This window comes from Epinephelus fuscoguttatus, linkage group LG15, assembly GCF_011397635.1.
Source record: "Epinephelus fuscoguttatus linkage group LG15, E.fuscoguttatus.final_Chr_v1".
Taxonomy (NCBI): Eukaryota; Metazoa; Chordata; class Actinopteri; order Perciformes; family Serranidae; genus Epinephelus; species Epinephelus fuscoguttatus.
In genome coordinates, this window is record NC_064766.1 from 27,907,926 (window position 1) to 27,928,054 (window position 20,129).

At 41.8% G+C, this 20,129-nt stretch overlaps 1 protein-coding gene across 3 annotated transcripts in view; it reads left to right on the top strand.

Annotated features, from left to right (window-relative positions):
* The first annotated feature begins 9,339 nt into the window (after positions 1-9,339).
* The window catches only part of mast3a (microtubule associated serine/threonine kinase 3a), a 41,076-nt gene continuing 30,286 nt past the window's right edge, over positions 9,340-20,129 (top strand). For 2 of the 3 annotated variants that reach the window (XM_049597710.1, XM_049597712.1), the window contains exons 1-2: positions 15,654-16,113; positions 19,305-19,393. In XM_049597710.1, coding sequence (XP_049453667.1) covers positions 16,028-16,113; positions 19,305-19,393 — 175 coding nt within the window. In that variant the 5' untranslated portion in view covers positions 15,654-16,027. Of the gene's footprint in view, positions 9,626-11,079; positions 11,112-15,653; positions 16,114-19,304; positions 19,394-20,129 lie in introns of those variants that run through there. The other variant, XM_049597711.1, reaches the window with a different exon arrangement.

Below are 20,129 nucleotides of genomic sequence, written 5' to 3' on the forward strand. Positions count from 1 at the left end.
CAGCACTGCCACCTTCAACAAACCCAGGCTCTGTTTATGCGAGCTCCAGGTAGTGACCGTGCCGATGCTACATTTCCTAGCACATTCACCATACCCTATTTCACACGCTACATAGCATAACTCCAATATAAGCTAAAATTAAAGGAGATAGAAAAGATTAACTCACAGAATAAATTTGAGGCCATATGGAGCAGTAATCCACTTTATAATTCAATATACATAAAGATGTGATTCACCTCTTACGTGATGATATGTAACCTGTACTCTAACCTAATCTGCCTCTCTTTTGAATTTTTACCTGACACTTGTATCATCATCAAATCCTAGCTTAGCATTGTCTTCAGGGTTTCTGCTTCCAGACCAAGGATGAAGGGGGCTGATCGTGGACTGCTGCAGGGGTGACGTCCATCTGTAGACCGACGGGGAAGTTAGCATCACCATGGTTCCCTTGACAAAAAGCCTGTGGGATTTTTCCATTGGATTTTGGATCAATGTAGAAAATAAGCTCCATGGTTGTATGACCTCAACATCACCACCACAACAAGGCTGTAAAGCCATGTTGTTAGAAACCGCCTTTTTGAAGATGAGTAAATGTTTCACAGTTTACAAGTGGGGTATTTACTGACTTATTTTATGTCGTAAAACAAAATGTGAAAGTCTCTCAAGCTTATGTTAACCACTGACCTTAGTTCAATCATCTCACCAAAAATCCAATTCACAAAACAAAATCGACTTCAAGACGAGGAAACCAGGAGCGCTAAAATGCTAACACATATCCAGGTTTTAGGAATCATTCCTGCACCACTCTTTACCTACTTGAAAAAGTTTGACGTATGTGTTTAACGTCACACAGATCTTCCACATCATTGTGCCCATAGACCGGGCACAGTGGTTCCAGATGGAGCCTTCATTTTCCCGGGACTTTTTAACTTTATTTTTAATTTTTGTTTTTGTATTTCACATTTTCTTGTGAACAAAGAGAGACAATAGTATGAGAGAACATAATGGATCAGAGACAAAGGAACAACAAGGTGATAGACAGACAATGCCAGGGGTTACAAACAAATTGTGATACAGATTAATAAAAGATATGCAATAAAATTATAGCACAAATTTAGGATTTTCACAGCTTTTCTTTTGCTTGAGGTATATAAAGCCCTGATGTAGAAGTCTGCTTCCTTTTTGAAGGTACGGACAGGGGGTGTGACTTTAAGTACCTTACATTTGTGGATATAAAACTTGGCCAGCAATATGATGAGATTACACAGAAATGCTCTACTTTCTTATAATTTGTAAACCCAAACATTAATTCCTCAAAGCAAAGTACAAAAGCATCATAGATATAGTCCAATATAAAGTGATAGACACATTGCCACGAACACAAATAAGTGTGTTCCCAAGTCCAGAACAAATGGGTGCATGTTACAAAAAGTGCACATGGTGTCAATGTCCTTCTTGAAGCTGACTTAAAATGACTCGACAGGTTAACAGTGATGAATGAGCTCAAAGGAAATCTCTTTAACTTTGTTAGCCAGTAGATATCCATTAGGAAGAGACCATATTTTTTCCCAACAAACTGAACAAACTTATTCCAGGTTGCTATTATATATGAGACCAAGACACAGTCAGTTAGGAATAATGTGCGGATTTTTGAGTTATTTTTACTGCAAGCTGTGAAAAACATAGTTTTCCTGTAGGTGTGTCAACAGGGTCAAGCATAGGTGTCATAGCAGAAGGTGGAAAGGCACCGTTTTTATAGAGCACAATAACCCCAGATGGAACAGCATCAACCACCACAGGAAATTGTGCAGGGCTCACAGGAATCTCATGATGACAACGAAATTCTTGGTAATCAAAAAGTTTGCCCCATTTTCACAGAATCTCAAAATAAGTGGCAAACAGAATTGTATAGTGAAGACACTTACAGAGAACCAATCGAAATGCAGATGCTGTCATCATTTTATCGTCATTACATTGTGCAATCAACATGCACTTTTTAATGATAAAGCAAGAAAACTTGTCGATTTCCAGTTACAGTGGCATAATTTGAAACTTAGGCAGTTTGAGTTTGATTAAGAATATGTGAGGGTAAGTAAAGAAGGAACAAAAACTTTTCAGCTGTGCAATATTATGGTTATTTTTACCAACTTTTCACACTTTAAAATTGACACGCTGGAGACTTCCTCTTTATGACTAACAGCAATTCAAATGAAACTGAGACAAAGACATCACTATTTGGTTTAACCTCTTAAAGCTCATAACACGTAACCTGCGACGAGGAGTTGAAAAGAAAAATTTGGGGACCAGAGCCATGAAGTCTTGCAGCTGTCACAACATAAGGAAAAATTCCCTCAATGAAAATCCAGGTGGATATTTGAGTGAGTTTAGAAGTTACTGAAGAAGGTGCTGTGTGTGAATTTCTGAGCAGTGAGTCACTGAGGTGATGAAACAATCATGTGTTCTGCCAGGTGAGCTTACCTTGCAAGGTGAAAGTGTGTGAAAGGTGTAAAGTGACTCATGCAAACTGGCACTGTTGTTTAAACTGTCATGTAAGACTCTCACTCCTCTTCTGGCTATTTCTTCTCTTTTAGTTTCTAACGTTACGTAGGAGGGAAAGTGGAAAGAGGAAAAAAAAAACTCAGACCTGTTTTGTCATCGTGAGAAGGAGAAGTTTCTGACAGCGAATTTCATCATGCGCACCCGAAACAGACTGAGACACTGGCTGTTACAAGGTTGATGACAGATAAAGATAAAAATGACACCTTTTTATCTTCATTCAACACATTCAACATGGGGAAGGGGTTCTTACTAGGGGTTGCAAGGGGAATCTTATATAGACTTATATAGATGGAAAACATTTTTAAACGAAAGCAACATCAAATCAACTTTTTCTTCTCTTTACTTTTGTTTTCTCTGCATCTACAGGGCTCTGAAATTATTCAAATGAAACAACGGAAAACCCATTTTCGCTGAAACTGCTCATGATGCAGACATGCAGATTGTGCTGACCTTGCTGTCCAAGCTATTGATAGCACTTATCTTGATTTTCAGTGAGCTACCAGTCTGTGTTCTCATACTGCTTATATATGAATGCACCGAAGGTCTAAACCTCAAGTTCAAGTTTCTCTGAATAAAATTTGTGGGGTGGCTGCAGCTCAGGAGGTAGAGTGGTCCTTGGGAAAGATGCTGAACCCCAAATTGTTCCACCAATGTGTGCATGTGCTCAGATGAGCAGCTGGCACCTTGCATGATTACCTCAACTATCAGTGTATGTGGGTGTTAATGGGTTGAGTGGTCGCTGTGACTAGAAAAGCACTATATACATGCAGTCAGTTAGTACAACTTTAATTAAAGGTCCAGTGCATTGGATTTAGTAGCAGTGAGGTTGCAGAACTGAAATTGTGTCAGGTGAGTAGGAGGACTATGGTGACCAATGCGAAAACGCAAAAACTGGTCCTAGAGCCAGTGTTTGAATGGTCCCTTCTGGGAAACGGCTCCATTCATCCACTTATCCATCCATTTTCATCCACTTATCGGAGGCCGGGTCGCGGGGGCAGCAGGCCAAGCAAAGCACCCCAAACGTCCCTCTCCCCAGTGACTATTTCCAGCTCCTCCTGGGGGACCCCGAGGCTTTCCTAGGCCAGATGAGATGTGTAATCCCTCCAGTGTGTTCTGGGTCTGCCCCTGGGGCTTCCTACCTGTGGGACGTGCCTGAAATGCCTAGGAGGCATCCTGATCAGATTACCGAACCACCTCAACTGACCCCTTTTGACGCGAAGGAGCAGCGGCTCTACTCCGAGTTCCTCCCAGATGTCCAAGCTCCTTACCCTATTTCTAAGGCTGAGCCCAGCCACCCCAAGGAGAAAACTCATTTAGGCCGCTTGTATCCACGACCTCATTCTTTCAGTCACTACCCAGAGCTTATGACCATAGTGAGGGTTGGGATGTAGATGGACCATTAAATAGAGAGCTTTGCCTTCTGGCTCAGCTCTTTCTTCACCATGCACCAAACTGTGTGGCAACTGCGCAACTGCTGGCAACTACTGCAGTACAAAGAGTGAGGAAGTCCACAGAGAGCGGGTGGAAATAGAGGTGAATGTGTCAGAAAACTCCAGACTTTCATTTCAGAGACCGCTGTTCGCTTCCTGTGTGAAACAAAAGTTAGTGGGGTTATTTCAATAAGAACATAGTGTTCTTGTATGTGTAGCATGCTACACTAGTGATGTATGTCACATGACATGACATTATGTTAGTAACAAGTGACTTATTTTAAGCCAAACTGTGATGTTTTTTTCTGAACCTAACCTCAGATTTTTGCTGCCTAACCTTGTATACACGTAACAAGAAATAATTGTACACTTTCTGTGAAATTAAAGTGTATTCTGAATATGTAGTGTATTTGAATTTGAAGTGTAAATTGACACACTGTCAACATCCAAACCTGACACAGGAGGGTACCTTCTGTGCCATATTTTGACTGTAGGGCCACTGACAAAGCGGCGGTATTTGAGGAGCTGGGATTACGACGTTTTTGAACAACATGGCGGACTCCATGCAAGATAACCTGCTTCCAATGTAGATATTAACGGCTCATTCCTTATTTTCAAGTGATCATACACTAATGAAAACATAGTTATGAATATTATATACGCTTTCTGCCACACACACACACACACACACACACACACACACACTGGACCTTTAAGGTGTCACAAGCAATAAAAGCTTATTATCACTCACAACAGTTTAATATCATTACTTACATATTTCTTCTAGTCTGACTCTTTGCCAACACAGATAAATGTGTTAATGGCTCATAATGGAGAAAGTGAGCTTGGCTGCATTCCACTACTCTCTATTCTGTCATTTATTCCTACATTCATTTCCTTTTTTTGGCCATTTTCTCTTCCCTTTTTGCTTAATCATACTGCATTCAGGGTGACAAGGGACTGGACTATTTCCAGGGTGCACTTGGCAGAGGAGAGAGGAACCTGTTCCCGACTTCAGGGTTAAAGTATAAAGACGTATAGCTCCATCGCGCCCTCTAGTGGCCTTAAAGCTACAGCACAGACTTCAGTTAGCCAAGTATGGCTTTATTTGGAGTCAGAAGCAGCATGAAAAACTTAATATTAATAAGACTCTCACAAACATTTGAGATGAAGTAGTGTGAGTGTGTGGCATGTGTGGTCATTTAATAAAGAGAGAATGAGAATATCTTTTCCAGATGTGAAAAAGGGTGACTTAATGGGAAGGCTGTGTGTGTGTTTGATGGCTCTGGCTGTTTGTTTGAATGATTCCCATGTCATTTCAGCTGTTCTAGAAGCGATGGAAAGGTTTGTCAAGGTTTGTCTCAACTAAGAAACAGTGACTTTCATAGTTCAGAGATAGATTTAAAGGTTAACGCTTAAAACCTTATGATATTTTTCACCAGAGTTGATCTCATTCATGTTTTTATTTTTATCATATTTGCTTCATTTCAATCTTTATTTCTAGTCCATAGAATAATATCCCCAAACCTTGAGTGGCTGGACTGTTAGAAAACTCTTATTTCTACCTTTCAGTCTTGCAGTGCAGGTAAGTGAGCTCAAGATCAGAGATACAGCGTAAGAGGGAACACATGACTGTAAAAAGAGGGCAGTAAAAAGAGGAAGAGCTGACTTTCATGCCTGACCAGTTTCACTAATGAGCATGGACAATTTTAAGATGACCTGTGATGGATCACGTGGAGAGCATGACAAAAGGACACATAGAGACTTCACAGTCTCTCCGAACTCCATCATCAGTCCATTGGAGGAGGACAAAATCAAGATACTTCTACACAAGGACTTTTACTTAAAGATTTTTGTCTCAGTTTGTAATCATGCCCATCTAAAACAAACAAAATGAGTCATACAAACAGCGGCACTTACACCATTTTCTTTGTAACTTGGGTGTAAGTCTTGCGACATCTCTTCCCAGTAAGACGCTGATTATAATGCTAATCGTGTTAGTTGATGATAAAAGATAAAAGGCTGTTCAGATACACAATGATCCCCAACAATACCACTTTATAGGTCCACTCCACTTCATATCAGAGGCAAGTACTGCACTTCTACTGCACTACATTTGTCTGACAGCTTTAGTTACTTTACAAATGACATTTCTTCATCCATGTCCTGTCCAGTGAAAACCCCAAATATCCAAATGTGTTGAGTTTGAATGTTTGTGATAAACTGATGGATGAACTGTTCCTTTATGTGTCACAAAGCTGCAAACAGGGCTGCTTTTCTGACACCATTAAAAGTTGACTCTTTAGAGATACATGGTTCTCAAAGAACAGCAGGATATTGGGCAAGAGGTGGGGTACACCCTGGACAGGTCGCCCGACTATTTTTGAGTCTATTTGTATGTGACTTAAAGCTCCTGTATCTCCTACCAGAGGGCAGGAGAGTTTGTGGGAACAGTCTCTGATGATAATAATGGGCTAAAAATCCTGGAGCTGCTCCACAGACAGTGAATGGGAGACTGATGTTATTGTGACTTTATTCTATTGCATTGTTCTCAGTCCTGAAACAGAAAATGTACCCATATACTCAGAACACACATCTGTTTGCTCTCAGTGTCATCTGCAACATCTTTATTAATTCACTGTCCGTGGCACAGCTTCAGATATTACGCCCTATGACATCACACATTTCAGATTTAGCACTCAGTTTTTGGATTTGGGAGAGTTCATCAAGATGTATGAAACTTTAAAAAGGGGTGAAGTTCCTCTTTAAACATCTACAGCAGTAAAATGCAACATAAACAATAATGCAGCTGTAATATCACTCCAATATAATAGTAAAACATTGACAGGGAACACTTTACAAAACAATCAACACTTAAACTCTAAGCACTTTGTGTACATGGTGGTGATGATGCTTTCACAGTAAGTATACGTAATGTTTTGAATACATACTTTTATGTATTCATTTATGTATCCATTATGTATTTAATGGAGTATTCTCAGTGTCGTCTCAGTGCTTTACCTTCATAAAAGGGTCTGAATGCTTCCAGTGATTATCTCTGCAGTTGCCGATGTTTGCTGTGGCTGACTGTTGCCACAAATGAAAGCTGCGAGGTCGATGTGTTCATTCATAAGATCAGCTTTTTTGTAAATAACCTCGTAAATAGACTGCATTGAGGCTTCTAGGTTTTAATTATGTTTTTCGTTTGTGGGATACAGTATGTGACATTTGGTGCACAGGCTGTTGTCAGTTATTGAGAAACCACAGCTGATTAACTCCCCCACACCTGTGCACACCTGTGAAATGAGTGGGGAAGTTTGATCTAAGCTCAATGTTGTAAATAATGGTGTTGAACACTTTTGATGAAGGTCCAGTAGGACTGAAACGTTAGTGTTGTTAATAAACTGTGAAGCTGAGCAAAAGCAGTGTGCGGGATTTTTCTGTTCAAAGACCACGTGATATTTTCCAGTGCGCCTGCATCTGAGACAGCTGAATGTGCAAATATCTGTCTTCAAACATGTTGCCACAAATGGAATATTTTCTGCAAGAAGATTTGATATGAAAACTTGTGTGTCACTACACAACGCTTCATATATGACAATACATTTTTCTTTTCTTTATTGGTATTAAGACTACATTATTAACACACATTTTAAACAAGCAAACAAAACAACTGAATTAACTGATATTTATGTAAAATATGCAGCTTCAATCATCCAAAATATGCAATGCATTTTTTTTTAACACACTGTTCAACATATTTACTTAAAGGGACAGTTCACCCCCGAATCAAAAATACATATTTTTCCTCTTACCTTTAATGCAAAATATTTTTCAAGATTATTTTGATGTGAGTTGCCGAGTGTTGGAGATATCAGCCAATGGAACTAGATGGCACTCGGCTTGTGGTGCTATAAATGTGTGAAAAAAAAAAGTTCTCTTTCCAGAAATCATGACCTAGTTATGTAAGATAATCCACAGACCTTGTTGTGAGCAGTTTCATGTAGGAACTATTTTCTTTCTACCAAACTACACCCGCCAACTGTATCACTGCGCAGAAGGAAGTGTGCATCTACTCATGGATGAGAGGCTCATGCTTGTGATAGCGTGATTTTTAAAAATTAATGGCGTCCTCCTTAGCTGAGCTGTAATGTTAGCTAGCTCAGTGGTGCTAGGTGAGCTAGCAGCAGATGCACGCTTCCTTCTGCGCAGTGAGACAGTTGGCGGGTGTAGTTCGGTAGAAAGAAAATAGTTCCTACATGAAACTGCTCACAACAAGGTCTGTGGATTGTCTTGAGTAACCAGGCCATGATTTCTGTAAAGAGACATTGCTGTTGAGTTTTTCAAATTTATTTTTTGGCACTTTGAGCACCACAAGCTGAGTGCCATCTAGTTCCATTATATTGGAGAGAAGGCAGACATCTCTACAGCTGATATCTCCAACATTCGGCAACTCACATTAAAACAATCTAGACTGATAAACAGCACTACAGGTAAGAGTTTTAGATTTTGGGTTGAACTCTCCCTTTAAAGATAAATCTTGTTTGAATGTCTTACATCATTTTACTAAACTAAAATTACTAAAATAACTAAAATTGTTTACTGATACTTCTCCAGTGATCCAACAAATCCAAATATTGTACGGCCACACACCGACACCAGAATAAAAGGAGAGAAACTGTGGGAAAAAAAAGCTTAATCATTGCCATAATTTCACAAGATACATGCTGACAATAAAAGACACAAGCCCACCACAGGGTGTATCTAACTGGGCTCCACGGCAAGAGACACTTCCTCCGCAGGCGCTTGATTTTCCAACACTTTGAGCAGTTTCAGATAAACAGTGAACTTCACAAGAGAACAATGAAGGATTCACGTTCCTCTGGCACACACAAGTGGACATGTGACATCCCAGGACAAGAGACAAACCATTGTTGTACAAGAGGTGGGGGGGGGGGGACACACATCATGGTACCACTGGGTGACAGATCAATCACTGCTATTCAGCTTGACTTCAAAGCACAATTGTTCTGCATCCTCTGTGTAATTCCAGCAGACAGACACTGTGTTAGTTTACATGATGGGCGAATAGTAGATTAATCTGAGTAGTGTTCAGACAAACACCATGCACAACATATGGGAACATGTGGATTGCATGTGTTTCTGGAGAGGGACCCCATTACCAGGGAATGACAGGATGTTTTGACTACTCCTGTATCTGACAGTGTTTGCACTAAAAATGCACATGCAAACCAGTGAACTGCATGATCACAACTGATACAGAATATCAATAAGTGGGTGGGGTCAACACGCCTTCTCACTTCATTAATAGGTCGAGGTTAACTAACCACCTCATCGCTTCCCTGCCTCCCCTCCCGAGCAGGTGATCAGCCGGCTGAGGTGACCACCTTTTTGGGGTCGGTTCGTGCAGCTCGCCCCGGGAAGGAGGAGGGAGTGGAGGTGGTGGTGGTGGTGGTGGTTGTGCAGCAACAGCAGCGAGGCGAGGAGGACTATATCCGCGCTCCTGGGGAGAGGACGGAGCGCAGTATGGGCTGACTGATCCGGGATCCGCTTTGGGGTTTTCATTGTCTTCAAGGATGGATGAGCCGAATATCCTGAGACGCCGCGGTCTACAGGTAAATGGACACTGACATGACAGTTTGGGTGGTTGTTTCCAGGCAAACGGGATGATATGATGATGGTGATGGTGATGATAAGCCATTGGCGACGAAGCGAGTGGAAGAAGCGAGTGATTTTATTTTTCCAGGAACTGCTTTGGGTGTAGCAGTTGATTTTCCCTTATGATATTTATTCCTCCTGATTATGATCTGACATCGCTTTGAAATGTTGATCTGGTGATCACTCGCCTCGTGTCTGGTGTCCATTCATTAAAAGCAGGCGGTGGCACCATCATGAATTTGTAGCACCTAATTAGCGCACATAATGCCATTAATGAATCTAGGTCTTGTGTGTTTATTTTGGAGCTGCCTCATTGGTACTTTTGTGAAGCTGGTTGCCTTGGTGATAGGAGCTAAAACCCCAAAGGGTGCCTGCATGATTGGCAGGAACATCCTTTTAATCTTCTCCTGGGTGCCATGTTTATTACTCAGGTATGTCCAGAATGGGAATACTGATTGTGTTTTCTCCCCCTTGGTTCATTCATGTGTATATTTTCTGCATAAATGAAGAAGTGAGGGCTGCATTGTCTGTTATGGAGGAGGAGATGCTGGGGTGTGTGATGAAAGACCCACCGGTCCAAACTGGGTGTTTCCATTCAGTTGTTATGATTAATTTCCTTTCCACTTTATATTCATCTGCAATTTAAATGTAAGTGCAGCTCTGTTATTGTACTAATAATGAACATGGTCAAATTATTATCCATGAATTCTAATATGTTGTGAAAAAGACACAACCTAAGACTAAACTTCTAAGCTGATAAATTGATGTGTTCTGATTAGTGATGAAGCAAAAGGTACAGTAATTAAATCATCTTTTCTCTGCAGAAGTGTCCATGATTATTTAGTTTTTACTCCCTTCTTTCTAACGTGGCTGCCGGGCACTTTCTGAGCCTGTCTATGGAAAAATGGAGAAGATAAAATCAGAAAAGTAGCCTTGGAATAATTATCTCTCTAAGTCCAGAGTGCCACCCTTCCTTGTCCTTCAAATCCCAATTGGCAAGGCTAGGTTTTGCAGTTGCCTGAGCTCAAACGCAGTAGCCGTGGGCTTGTGAGGATTTGTATCCTTGCCGTGAAATGACTCGAAGACCCACTTGTCATGCAAGAAACTAGGCCACAGTGCAGCTAATGAGATTACACTGCACTGAAAGGAAGATGAGTGGGAGTGACAGAGAAGGGAAATCCATCTGGGAAAAAATGGCCTTATTTTATAAAAATCATTTTATGAATGTAAAATACAGATATTCAAAATGAGAAACATATTGATTTAAAGGAAGCCTTTTATCCAAACAATGAATAGGCCTCTCTGCTTAAACAGCCCTAGCTGATATCTGCATTTCAAAGCAATGTCACCATGACAAACATGAGAACAGAAGATATTCTCATTGCAATATTTTCCATCTCTTCTATTCCAGAAAGAACTGAGTCTTCCTCGCAGGGGAAATGTGTAAGTATTATTAACTTATTCTTTGCTCTGTGTGTCTTCGTCTCTTTCTTCCCCTCCTTTTTCCTCCTCAAACCAGACCAGCCAGGTGCCTGTCACTCACTTGTCAGCTTTAATGTGCGTTCATGCCGTATTTCACACCAGGGTACGTCTACTTGACTGTCTCCTGAGAGGCCAGAACCTGTGAAGCTGTTTATGCCTGAAAGTCAGAGCAGTCTCACCACTCAGACAGGTTTTATGTAAACTCAGAGAGGCAGAGCAGACAGAGATGAGGTGCTAAAACCCCTGATGTGATTACAGTGGAAGAGGAACTGTAGGCTTATTGCTAAAAGGGATTCATACTTCTTGTGAATACGTGCTGAATACCTGAATCAGTTTTCCCATTTTGCGACACCTGAGTTATTTATTTGTTGATCATGTGTTTATGTGTGAGCGAAGCAAACAAGCCAAGCCAGCTCTTACAGGTAACTTAGTGATGTCACCTGATGATTAATGGGACTTTTACACAGTAGGAGCGGTTCTAATGAAGTTTTATCAGCAGAGAGGTGACACGTGAACAGTTTGGAGGAACTTGCTCGTGAGTTTCCTGCTCAAACGGGAGCAGCCGTCACAACATCAATCTTCGCTGTCTCACTCACCTGTTTAGGGACTTCCCCCAGTCTTTAGAGCAGAGGCTAGGCCAGGTTAGTTTCACCTTCTGTGAGTCAGAGGGAAAATAAGAATCACGGCGTCAAAGACCAAAGGTGACAGATTTTGTTTGTGTCACCAGTCAAGATGTTAGAAGCATAAGGAAATAGTACTTGTATCAAGGTCATATTTCTGTGGTATCTGTGTTGCACCCTATTTGTCTGAGTGACCATACCACTTGTTTTAAAAAGCTTACTTAAAGCACCAATGTGTACAATTCAGTGGCGTCTCGCTGTGCGACACATTCTCACTCCGACCTTGTCACATAACACTGCTTGGTCATGTACTTTCCACGTCAACACATGACGCGTAACGTGGCCTGGGTGTGTCAGTTGTTGATGTATTGGGACTACCGTGTCAACTTCAGCTTGTTACATGCATTGTGTGTTTTCAAAATACACTTCCGTTTTCACAGGAAATTCAACGTTTGCATACGGTCTCTTTCAAAATAAACGCACACATAAGTAAAGAGTATTTGGCTTTACATTCATACGTACCGTACATACTGTTCTCCTGGGTGAAAGTCCGTGATTGTTTGACCCATCCACCACTCTCCCACACACACCACTTGGACTCTTCACATCCTCACCGTTACACACTGACGGCACCTGACTGCCTATCATTCCAACATGAAAGAACCACTTTTTTCGACTGTATCTGAAGCGTAAGTCAATATGCCCAAGTGCCAGTTTTCGACAACTTCAAATGAGACCTGGTTAAGCCTTAAGTTGAAGATGGCAAACAGCTAAACACCCCTACCCTCACCTCTCCCTTCCCAAGTGTGTAGTGGAACCTACAGTGGCCTTCAAGTAATGTAAAAACGCCAAAAGGCCCTCTCTGGAGCCAGTGTTCCCGGCTACTGTAGAAACAACAACATGGCCGGCTCTTTGGAGGAGGTCACACTCCTTAACAGCTCATTCTAAGCTTTCAGAAACACAACAATTCTTAGTTTCAGGTGTTTGTACATGAATAGAAGCATAATCGTGAATATTGTGTTCCATTTCTGCCAGTAGATCCCCCTAAATCCTACACCCTTGTCCTTTTTATTACCGGCATGTTATTGATAAAGGTGAATTGTTTCTCTAAGAACAAATCACTCAAATATTTCAAATGGGACTTGTAGTGTATCTGTGGAAAAGTTCAGTGGTCTCAGTGGTTTGCTATTATTTATTTGAAACCGTATAATAGCCTAGCAGGGCTGGATTAACTCACTAGCAGGCTAAATTAGCTGTGGGCCCCTTCTGTTTGTGTTAATGTAGTTTTTTGGCACAGTGTAAATTTTGACTCAAGGATACAAGTCATTCCCAAACAAATGTGCAAGTAATTAAATTACCTGAAGGTTTGATTTTATATAGTGAAGCCCTGCTTTTTAAACTGTTAATTTCAGTATCTTCCTATGCATGGGTGCTGGAAAGAAGGGTTCCCACCATTGTTGAATCTCAAATCCAGGGGGAGCAATGGGGATTTCTTCCTGGTCATGAAAGAGTGGACCGGCTCTTGACCCTTGCAGGGTTACTAGAAGGGTTGTGGCAGTTTGCTCACTCAGTCTACATGTGTTTTGTGGACTTGGAAAAGTCTTTAGCCCTGTTTCCTGGGGAGTTCCCTGGCATGAGGGTCCGTTGCTTCATGCCAGTTAGTTCCTATACAACCAGAGTGAGACCTGTGTCTATTTTCTTGGCAGGAAGTCAGACACATTTCCAATGCATGCTGGGCTCAGCCAGGGTCCTCCCCTTGTTACCAATTCTGTTTGTGATTTTCATGGATAGGATCACAAGGCACAGCTGGGGAGATGAGAAAGTCTAGTTTTGGAACCTCAGACTTGCTTCTCTGCTCTTTGCAGATGAGGTGGTTCTGCTGGCTTGACCTTGAGCGGAGTCGCTTCCACCTTGCCTCAAAAGCAGCCAGTTGAGGTGGTTTGGGCATCTGATAAGGATGCCTCCTGGGTGCATTCCTCTGGAGGTTTTATGGGGATGTCCAACTGGTAGGGGACACAGAGAAAGATAGGGAGATTATATAGCTCATCTAGTTTGGGAACCCCCCAGGGTCCCCTGGGAGGAGCTGGAAAATGTTGCTGGGGAGAGGAACATCCGGACTAGCTTGCTTAGCCTGCTGTCAGCGTGACCTTAGAAATGGACAATTTCAGTTTTATCACAAATTATCACAATGGCTGAATTTTAAAGGAAAGTGTGTAAGATTTGAGGATTGCGAATGCAACCAGCTGAAACTTCTCCTGATTAGAATCTTCATTGCAGGAGCTGAATTATCCACAGAGGTCACTTCCTCTCCAAAACAAATGGACCAGGTGAATAGAGCCGGTAAAAAAACTGAATAAAGCAGTTTCACGTTCAAAAAACAGTGTTTCTTCTATGCTTTTTGACACGTCCCATTACTACGACAGAATGTGTGCTCACCCAATTTCTGAGCCATACATTCAAGAGGTTCTTAATGCGAGCCGAACTGTCCGTAGCAGACTCCTCCTCACCAAGACAAATGGAGCCGGTGATTTAAACTGGTTTAAACACCAAATAAAACAGTTTCATGCATGCTACATCTCAGTGTTTCTTAGATGCTGTTTAGAATGCTGGAGACAGGCTGTTAGCCCAGCATCTACTAATGCGTTCTCCTGTTTTTTCTCTAATAACATAAGATCCAGACATTCAGTAAGTTTTAACCAGGAGCCGAATTATCCATGGAAGTTTCTTCCTCTTTAAAAGTAACGTAACTCGTGACTTAAACCTGTAAAAACACCAAATAAAGCAGTTTCATGTGAAAAAAACGTATTTCTCTGACACTGCTCGCCACGTAGGGGCCTGTAACTACAGTAGCTGACGTGAAAACGCGAATGGCCCTATCTAGAGTCAGTTTGTGGTTTGTCCATCCTTGGGTACTGTAGAAACATGGTGGTGCAACATGAGAATCTTTATCAACCTTATTCCTGAGGGCACTGCTGTAGAAATGATTATGTGTGCAACTTCCAGTGAGATAGCAGAAGTAGCAGTAAACTAGTTAGTCCCATAGACTGTCAGTGGTTAGTCCCAGTGGCTACTCTTGGTGGCTAACCACCAACGCTGGTTCTTTTTCAAAGTAATTTGCCTTCAGTTTAGCAAATACTGATTTATTTTTTAACAAATATTTAACCAATGTTAACTTAGCATTTACTAAAATGTCTTCAGCAACTGTGTGTTGAACATGTAACCAGAACAAAAAGGGATTGTTCCTGTTTTCAAAGGTACCATTGATATGAGAAGTAAAACCACAAGAGTTTCAAGAGACATAGTGAAAAGTATTAAATAATTAAATCTATAACAGGTGTTGTGTTCCACGTTTTATTTCCCAATTGCTCTTGGAAAGAAGAATAGAGTACTGTAAACAAACCGCTACCACTGGAAATCGTCGGTTTCGGTTTAACGCCTAAATAAACCATATTATAATATATTCCATTTATTCTAATGTATCCCCATAAATCCTACACACTGAACCTTTAACACGGTTTGCCTTCTTGGGAACATGTGCCCTGAAATCCATGAAAATCTCATGAGGGTCTCAATATTCCATGATGACAAAAATGCATCATTCATGGCTGCTCGTGTTCCATAACTGAAGTTGTAGTTCAGATGGGACTCGCTGTGTACGTTTCACATGTATAGTTTTGCTTAAAGATATTAAGCTGCAGGTGTGTAACCGGTGTTTTAATGTTGATGTTACTGGAAATACACAATTTTCTCCTCAGTCTTCCTTGGGTTTTTCGCTGGGTGGTTCGTTTGTGCTCCAGTCGTCACAATATTCCCGACAGCGCTTGAAGGCATCATTAGTCCCTCCTCCCTTCGGCGCGCGCTGACGCGGCTGCGCGGTGCGGCGTTGCTGGTGCTGCTGGAAAGTTTGTATCACTCTTTACATTTGACCGAAGCTACCACTCGCTAATGCCACACACCGCGGTACACGGACTGTTTCGGAAATTGTGCCGGTGACAGGGAGAAGGAGCGGAGCGGACATGGCCGTTGCAGTAGCTCCTCATCACCGAGCTGCCGTGCCGTGGGTCTGGGGTCAGTTTGTACTGAAGCTAAATGGAGTTTCAGCCGTTGGACACTGCGTACTGGCCTAACCAGCAGCAGCAGCAGCAGCAATAGCAACTCCTCAGGAGAGATTGTTTAACATGAAGCTCCCTCTTTAACAAAAGGATAATTCTCATATCTGGGTTGGATTTATCCGTCACCACCACCACCACCACCACCATGTCTGACCAAAACTACTACTGGACCGTGTTGCCGAGCTACAAAACTAGTTTTGTGACTGGGGCCATGATGAAAAGATCAAAAAGGTAAAGACAACACAGCCTATTTTCTCTGATAATAGACATTGTGAATATGTAGACAACAGCGATACAGTGTTGACTCCCGCGAAGGGAAAACGTCTGCTGTGTCTAGTTGTCATCAGCTCCCCGCTGTGCTGTGCCATTCACTGTCTGACAAACAGCAATTTGTTGAACGTTTATGTTGAGCTATTCGATTCACAGCACGTAAACGCAACCCCCATAGTGTTTGGTGACAGTATCAGCATACAGCTCAGATTGATAATGCCACTGTGGTGTCTGTGACAGCCTACAGTACGATACTGTATGTGTCGGCTACATCCGCCCTAGTTTTTGTTTCCGACAGAGAAACGTGGCCATTGTGGAGTGTTGTGTATGGGGGCAGACTGCATTGTCTGCTACCAGCTGTCGCATAAAGCGACACAGAGTCCCAGTGCGGATCGATACGCTGATGTGGTTAGTGTGACTGGAGTGTTGTAGATGTGCTTTTATCTGTGAGGTAAATTTAATCAGCTCTCACAAAGCAGAGCAGTAGAATATGTCTTTCATGTCCTGCAGGGGCTTTGGCAGTCAGTGGGTTCATAGTGACATAGTATGTGTATGTACTTGCTTTATGATTATCCCCATAAATAAAGTGTGCATCTATCATAGCTGCTGGTAATGGCATACACTGCATTGTTAGTAAGTAAAGTTCTGTAAAAAAAAAAAAAAAAAAACCCCAAAAAACAAACCTCTCATTGTGTGCATGTGATATAGTTGCTCTAACTATTAACAGGCTGCCTAAGAGTGTCAAACTACCCCCTTTACATGGAGACTGAACATGCATAAGTCATGCAACACATTCAGCACAGCGTGACTTTGAATGGAGCCCAGTGGATAAATGCAGCCCTTCGCTGTCACCAGACATGTGAAACATGCAGGCCTGCATCTCAGTGGCCTACATTCATCATGCTACATGGCTTCCTGCCTGCACAGCCCCTATAAAACAATATTGTTGGTCCCAATCATGAGGAGCCTTATCACTGCCAAGTGTTGATAAAGCTCTCTCATGGTCGTGGTGTGACACAGTGATGCTTTCATGCCACTTCTTTTTTTTTTTTTTTTTTTTTAATCCAGGCTCTGTTGTGTGAAAAGGGTGTTTGTTTGTTTAATTTCCGATAAGGAGAAAATGGTGCGCACTCACAGCATCATTCTATGGCTGGTGTGTTGTTGAACCAAAGTCAAGCATTTATTGGCTCTCCTCTCTCTCTGTTGCTGTGCCGTCTCTGCCACTTTGAGGCTTTTTGGGTTGGGGGCCATATATTGCGTGAGTCTGCCTCAGCACCGACCCAGAAACGTCAGGCTCTGTTGTTGTCTCAGCCCCTCATTATTTTGGGTCATCGCCAGAGAGAAAGAGAGATGGCATCGACATCATTTGCATGAGACAGAAAGCATGATGGGATTATATCCAGTTTAGTGGGGAATGTAGAAACAAACAAAAAAAGAAGCCCATCATTTATTTCTGTTTCAAGACTTTGGCACACATAGGGTGGCAGGACGCCAGACACCATACAAGCAAAAACGTACAGGAAGTGGGAAAAAATAACATTTGATCTTTAATGTAACTGCATCATAATTGCTCTGGCTTTTATGTGAATGAGTCATGCTCAGAGAAATGCCACCTAGTAGCATCTGCCAGCTTTTAAACAGGTCCGCCAGTCACGACTTTTATGCGGGACTATTTCTAAGAAAAGGGTTTCCTTGAAGGTGCTCTGAAGAAGTGAGTGACAGAATTTGTAACATTGCTACTGTGCAGTTTTTGTGACAAAAATCTAACAAAAAATATCAAATTCAAAACTGGACCTATAAAGATGAGTACTGGTTGCACATTGATGCCAATCAGCTTTACAAATAACAGCCACTGATATATTTTTTGTTAGAAAAGACTTGAATCCAAAGTTGCATCAACCGCTCAACATCTGACTCTGTGCAATGGAAAAACACTCTCATTGATTTTCGTACCTATAGATCAGTTTGTGTCGGACACAGACTGTGTTCATGCATGTTGATGGATCTTTAATGGTGTGGACACTATATTATGACCTGCAGATATGTCACTGGAGTCAATCATTGGGTGTACTTGCTAGTCTGCATCGTTGTGTAACAGCCAGCCATGGCTGTTTTTGTAGGATCGGGTGCTCCCACTGGTACAAGTACTTCTCTTTCCAGATGTTTCTCATATTCTCACATGAAAATGCTTCCAGACACAGAAGACATCATCGAATATCATTGATACTTTAGTGTAATACCTCACCACGTAGTCCATACCACTGCTTTGGTTGATTTATTTTATGTATTTCCATTAATTGTTAACTCTTGTAGCCAGAAGTACTTTTATTTTTCATCTGCTGTTTGTCAGTCTGGATTGTTTTAGTGTGAGTTGCCGATTATTGGCGATATCGGCCGCAGAGATGTCTGCCTTCTCTCCAATATAATGGAACTTGATTTCCCTCGGCTTGTGGTGCTCAAAGCGCCGAATATATATGGCTGAAAAACCCAACAGTAATGTGTCTTTCCAGAAATGACGATCCAGTTACTCAAGATAATCCACAGACCTTGTTGTGAGCAGTTTCATGTCGGAACTATTTCTTTCTGCTGAACTACACCCTCAGTGGTGCTAGGTGAGCTAGCAGTAGATGATGCATGCTTCCTTCCGTGTGGTTGATAGGGTTAATGAGTGTAGTTTGGTAGAAAGAAAATAGCCCCTACATGAAACTGCTCACAACAAGGTCTGTGGATTATCTTGAGTTAACGGTTCACTTTGAGCACTGCAAGCCAAGTGACCTCTAGTTCAGATCAAGATAAGGCCGACAGAAACTCTCAGACTGTCCCTTTAAATACAAGAACATAAAAATCCGACCTGTTTTAGTGTTGACACATTAGCCAAATGTAATACACTGCGAATACTGTCTGTGTATGTGTTTATATATCAACACACACATGTTTGTAGCTATGTGTGATGTATAAACATTACCACTATCATTACAGTTATCAGTGTTTTCCTTATCACGATCAGCGACTCAGGTTCATAGGTTGAGTGTGTTTTATTTCACCTGACTGTTTACTGCTCTGATGAAAGACTGTTGCCGAGTGATTGTGCTTGTAATTGTCTTGCATAAACAAACGTTTTCTCTCTTGTGTTTGTTTTCCTCCTCTCGCAGTTCCCGTAACAACAAGAGAAGGAGTTTGGCGGTTGGGACCCCGTCGCCCACGCTCTCACGACCTCTTTCGCCTCTCCCACTTGCCACAGGTACTGCGTTGTTTTTAGCGGCTCCACTCTGTGCGTGATATTGTCAATTAACTGAAAGGCTTGTTATTTACGTACACATGATCTCATGGAACACAGACAAGCATGTGAAGATGCAATGAGGAGACATTGTATCTTCACATGCTTGTCTGTGAAGATACAATGAGGAGACATTAGCTTTTTTGTTTAGAATAAGTGCCCTCAGCTTAGTTCGGCTTTTTGATGTATGTCACAAGCCGAGCACTGGTTTCCCTCTGGTGTGTTCATGGAGTTTCCATTGCTGTTGGATCAGAGTGTGCCCACAGTATAGTGCACAGACATACAATAGTTTTCCTCGTGATGATATTTTTTCATGTAGCTTCCCCTAGGCTACTCATTCCTTCATCCAGCTGCCCAAAATGCTCTGTGGAGACTCATTCATTCTCTGCACCATTTTTTAAGTGAGTCAGGGTGTGGTAGTGCTTTGCCCTCAGGGACTGGCATGAAAACCCTTATGTGACCCTTTCAAGAGTATGTGGTATGATCAACAACAGGACTCCATGCTGTCTGCTGAAACTGAGTTTAGGCAGGGAAGAGGCCCTTTGCGGGGGTGTTACTGTAATTAAAAGATCTGACAGTTTCAGGTTGAACTGTGAAGTAAAAGCAGAATAATCATCGAGCGTATTTCAAACTGATAATGTAAAACAAGGAGGCAGCCAGTGGAATGATTCAACACATAAATAGTTCATAATTTAAGTCT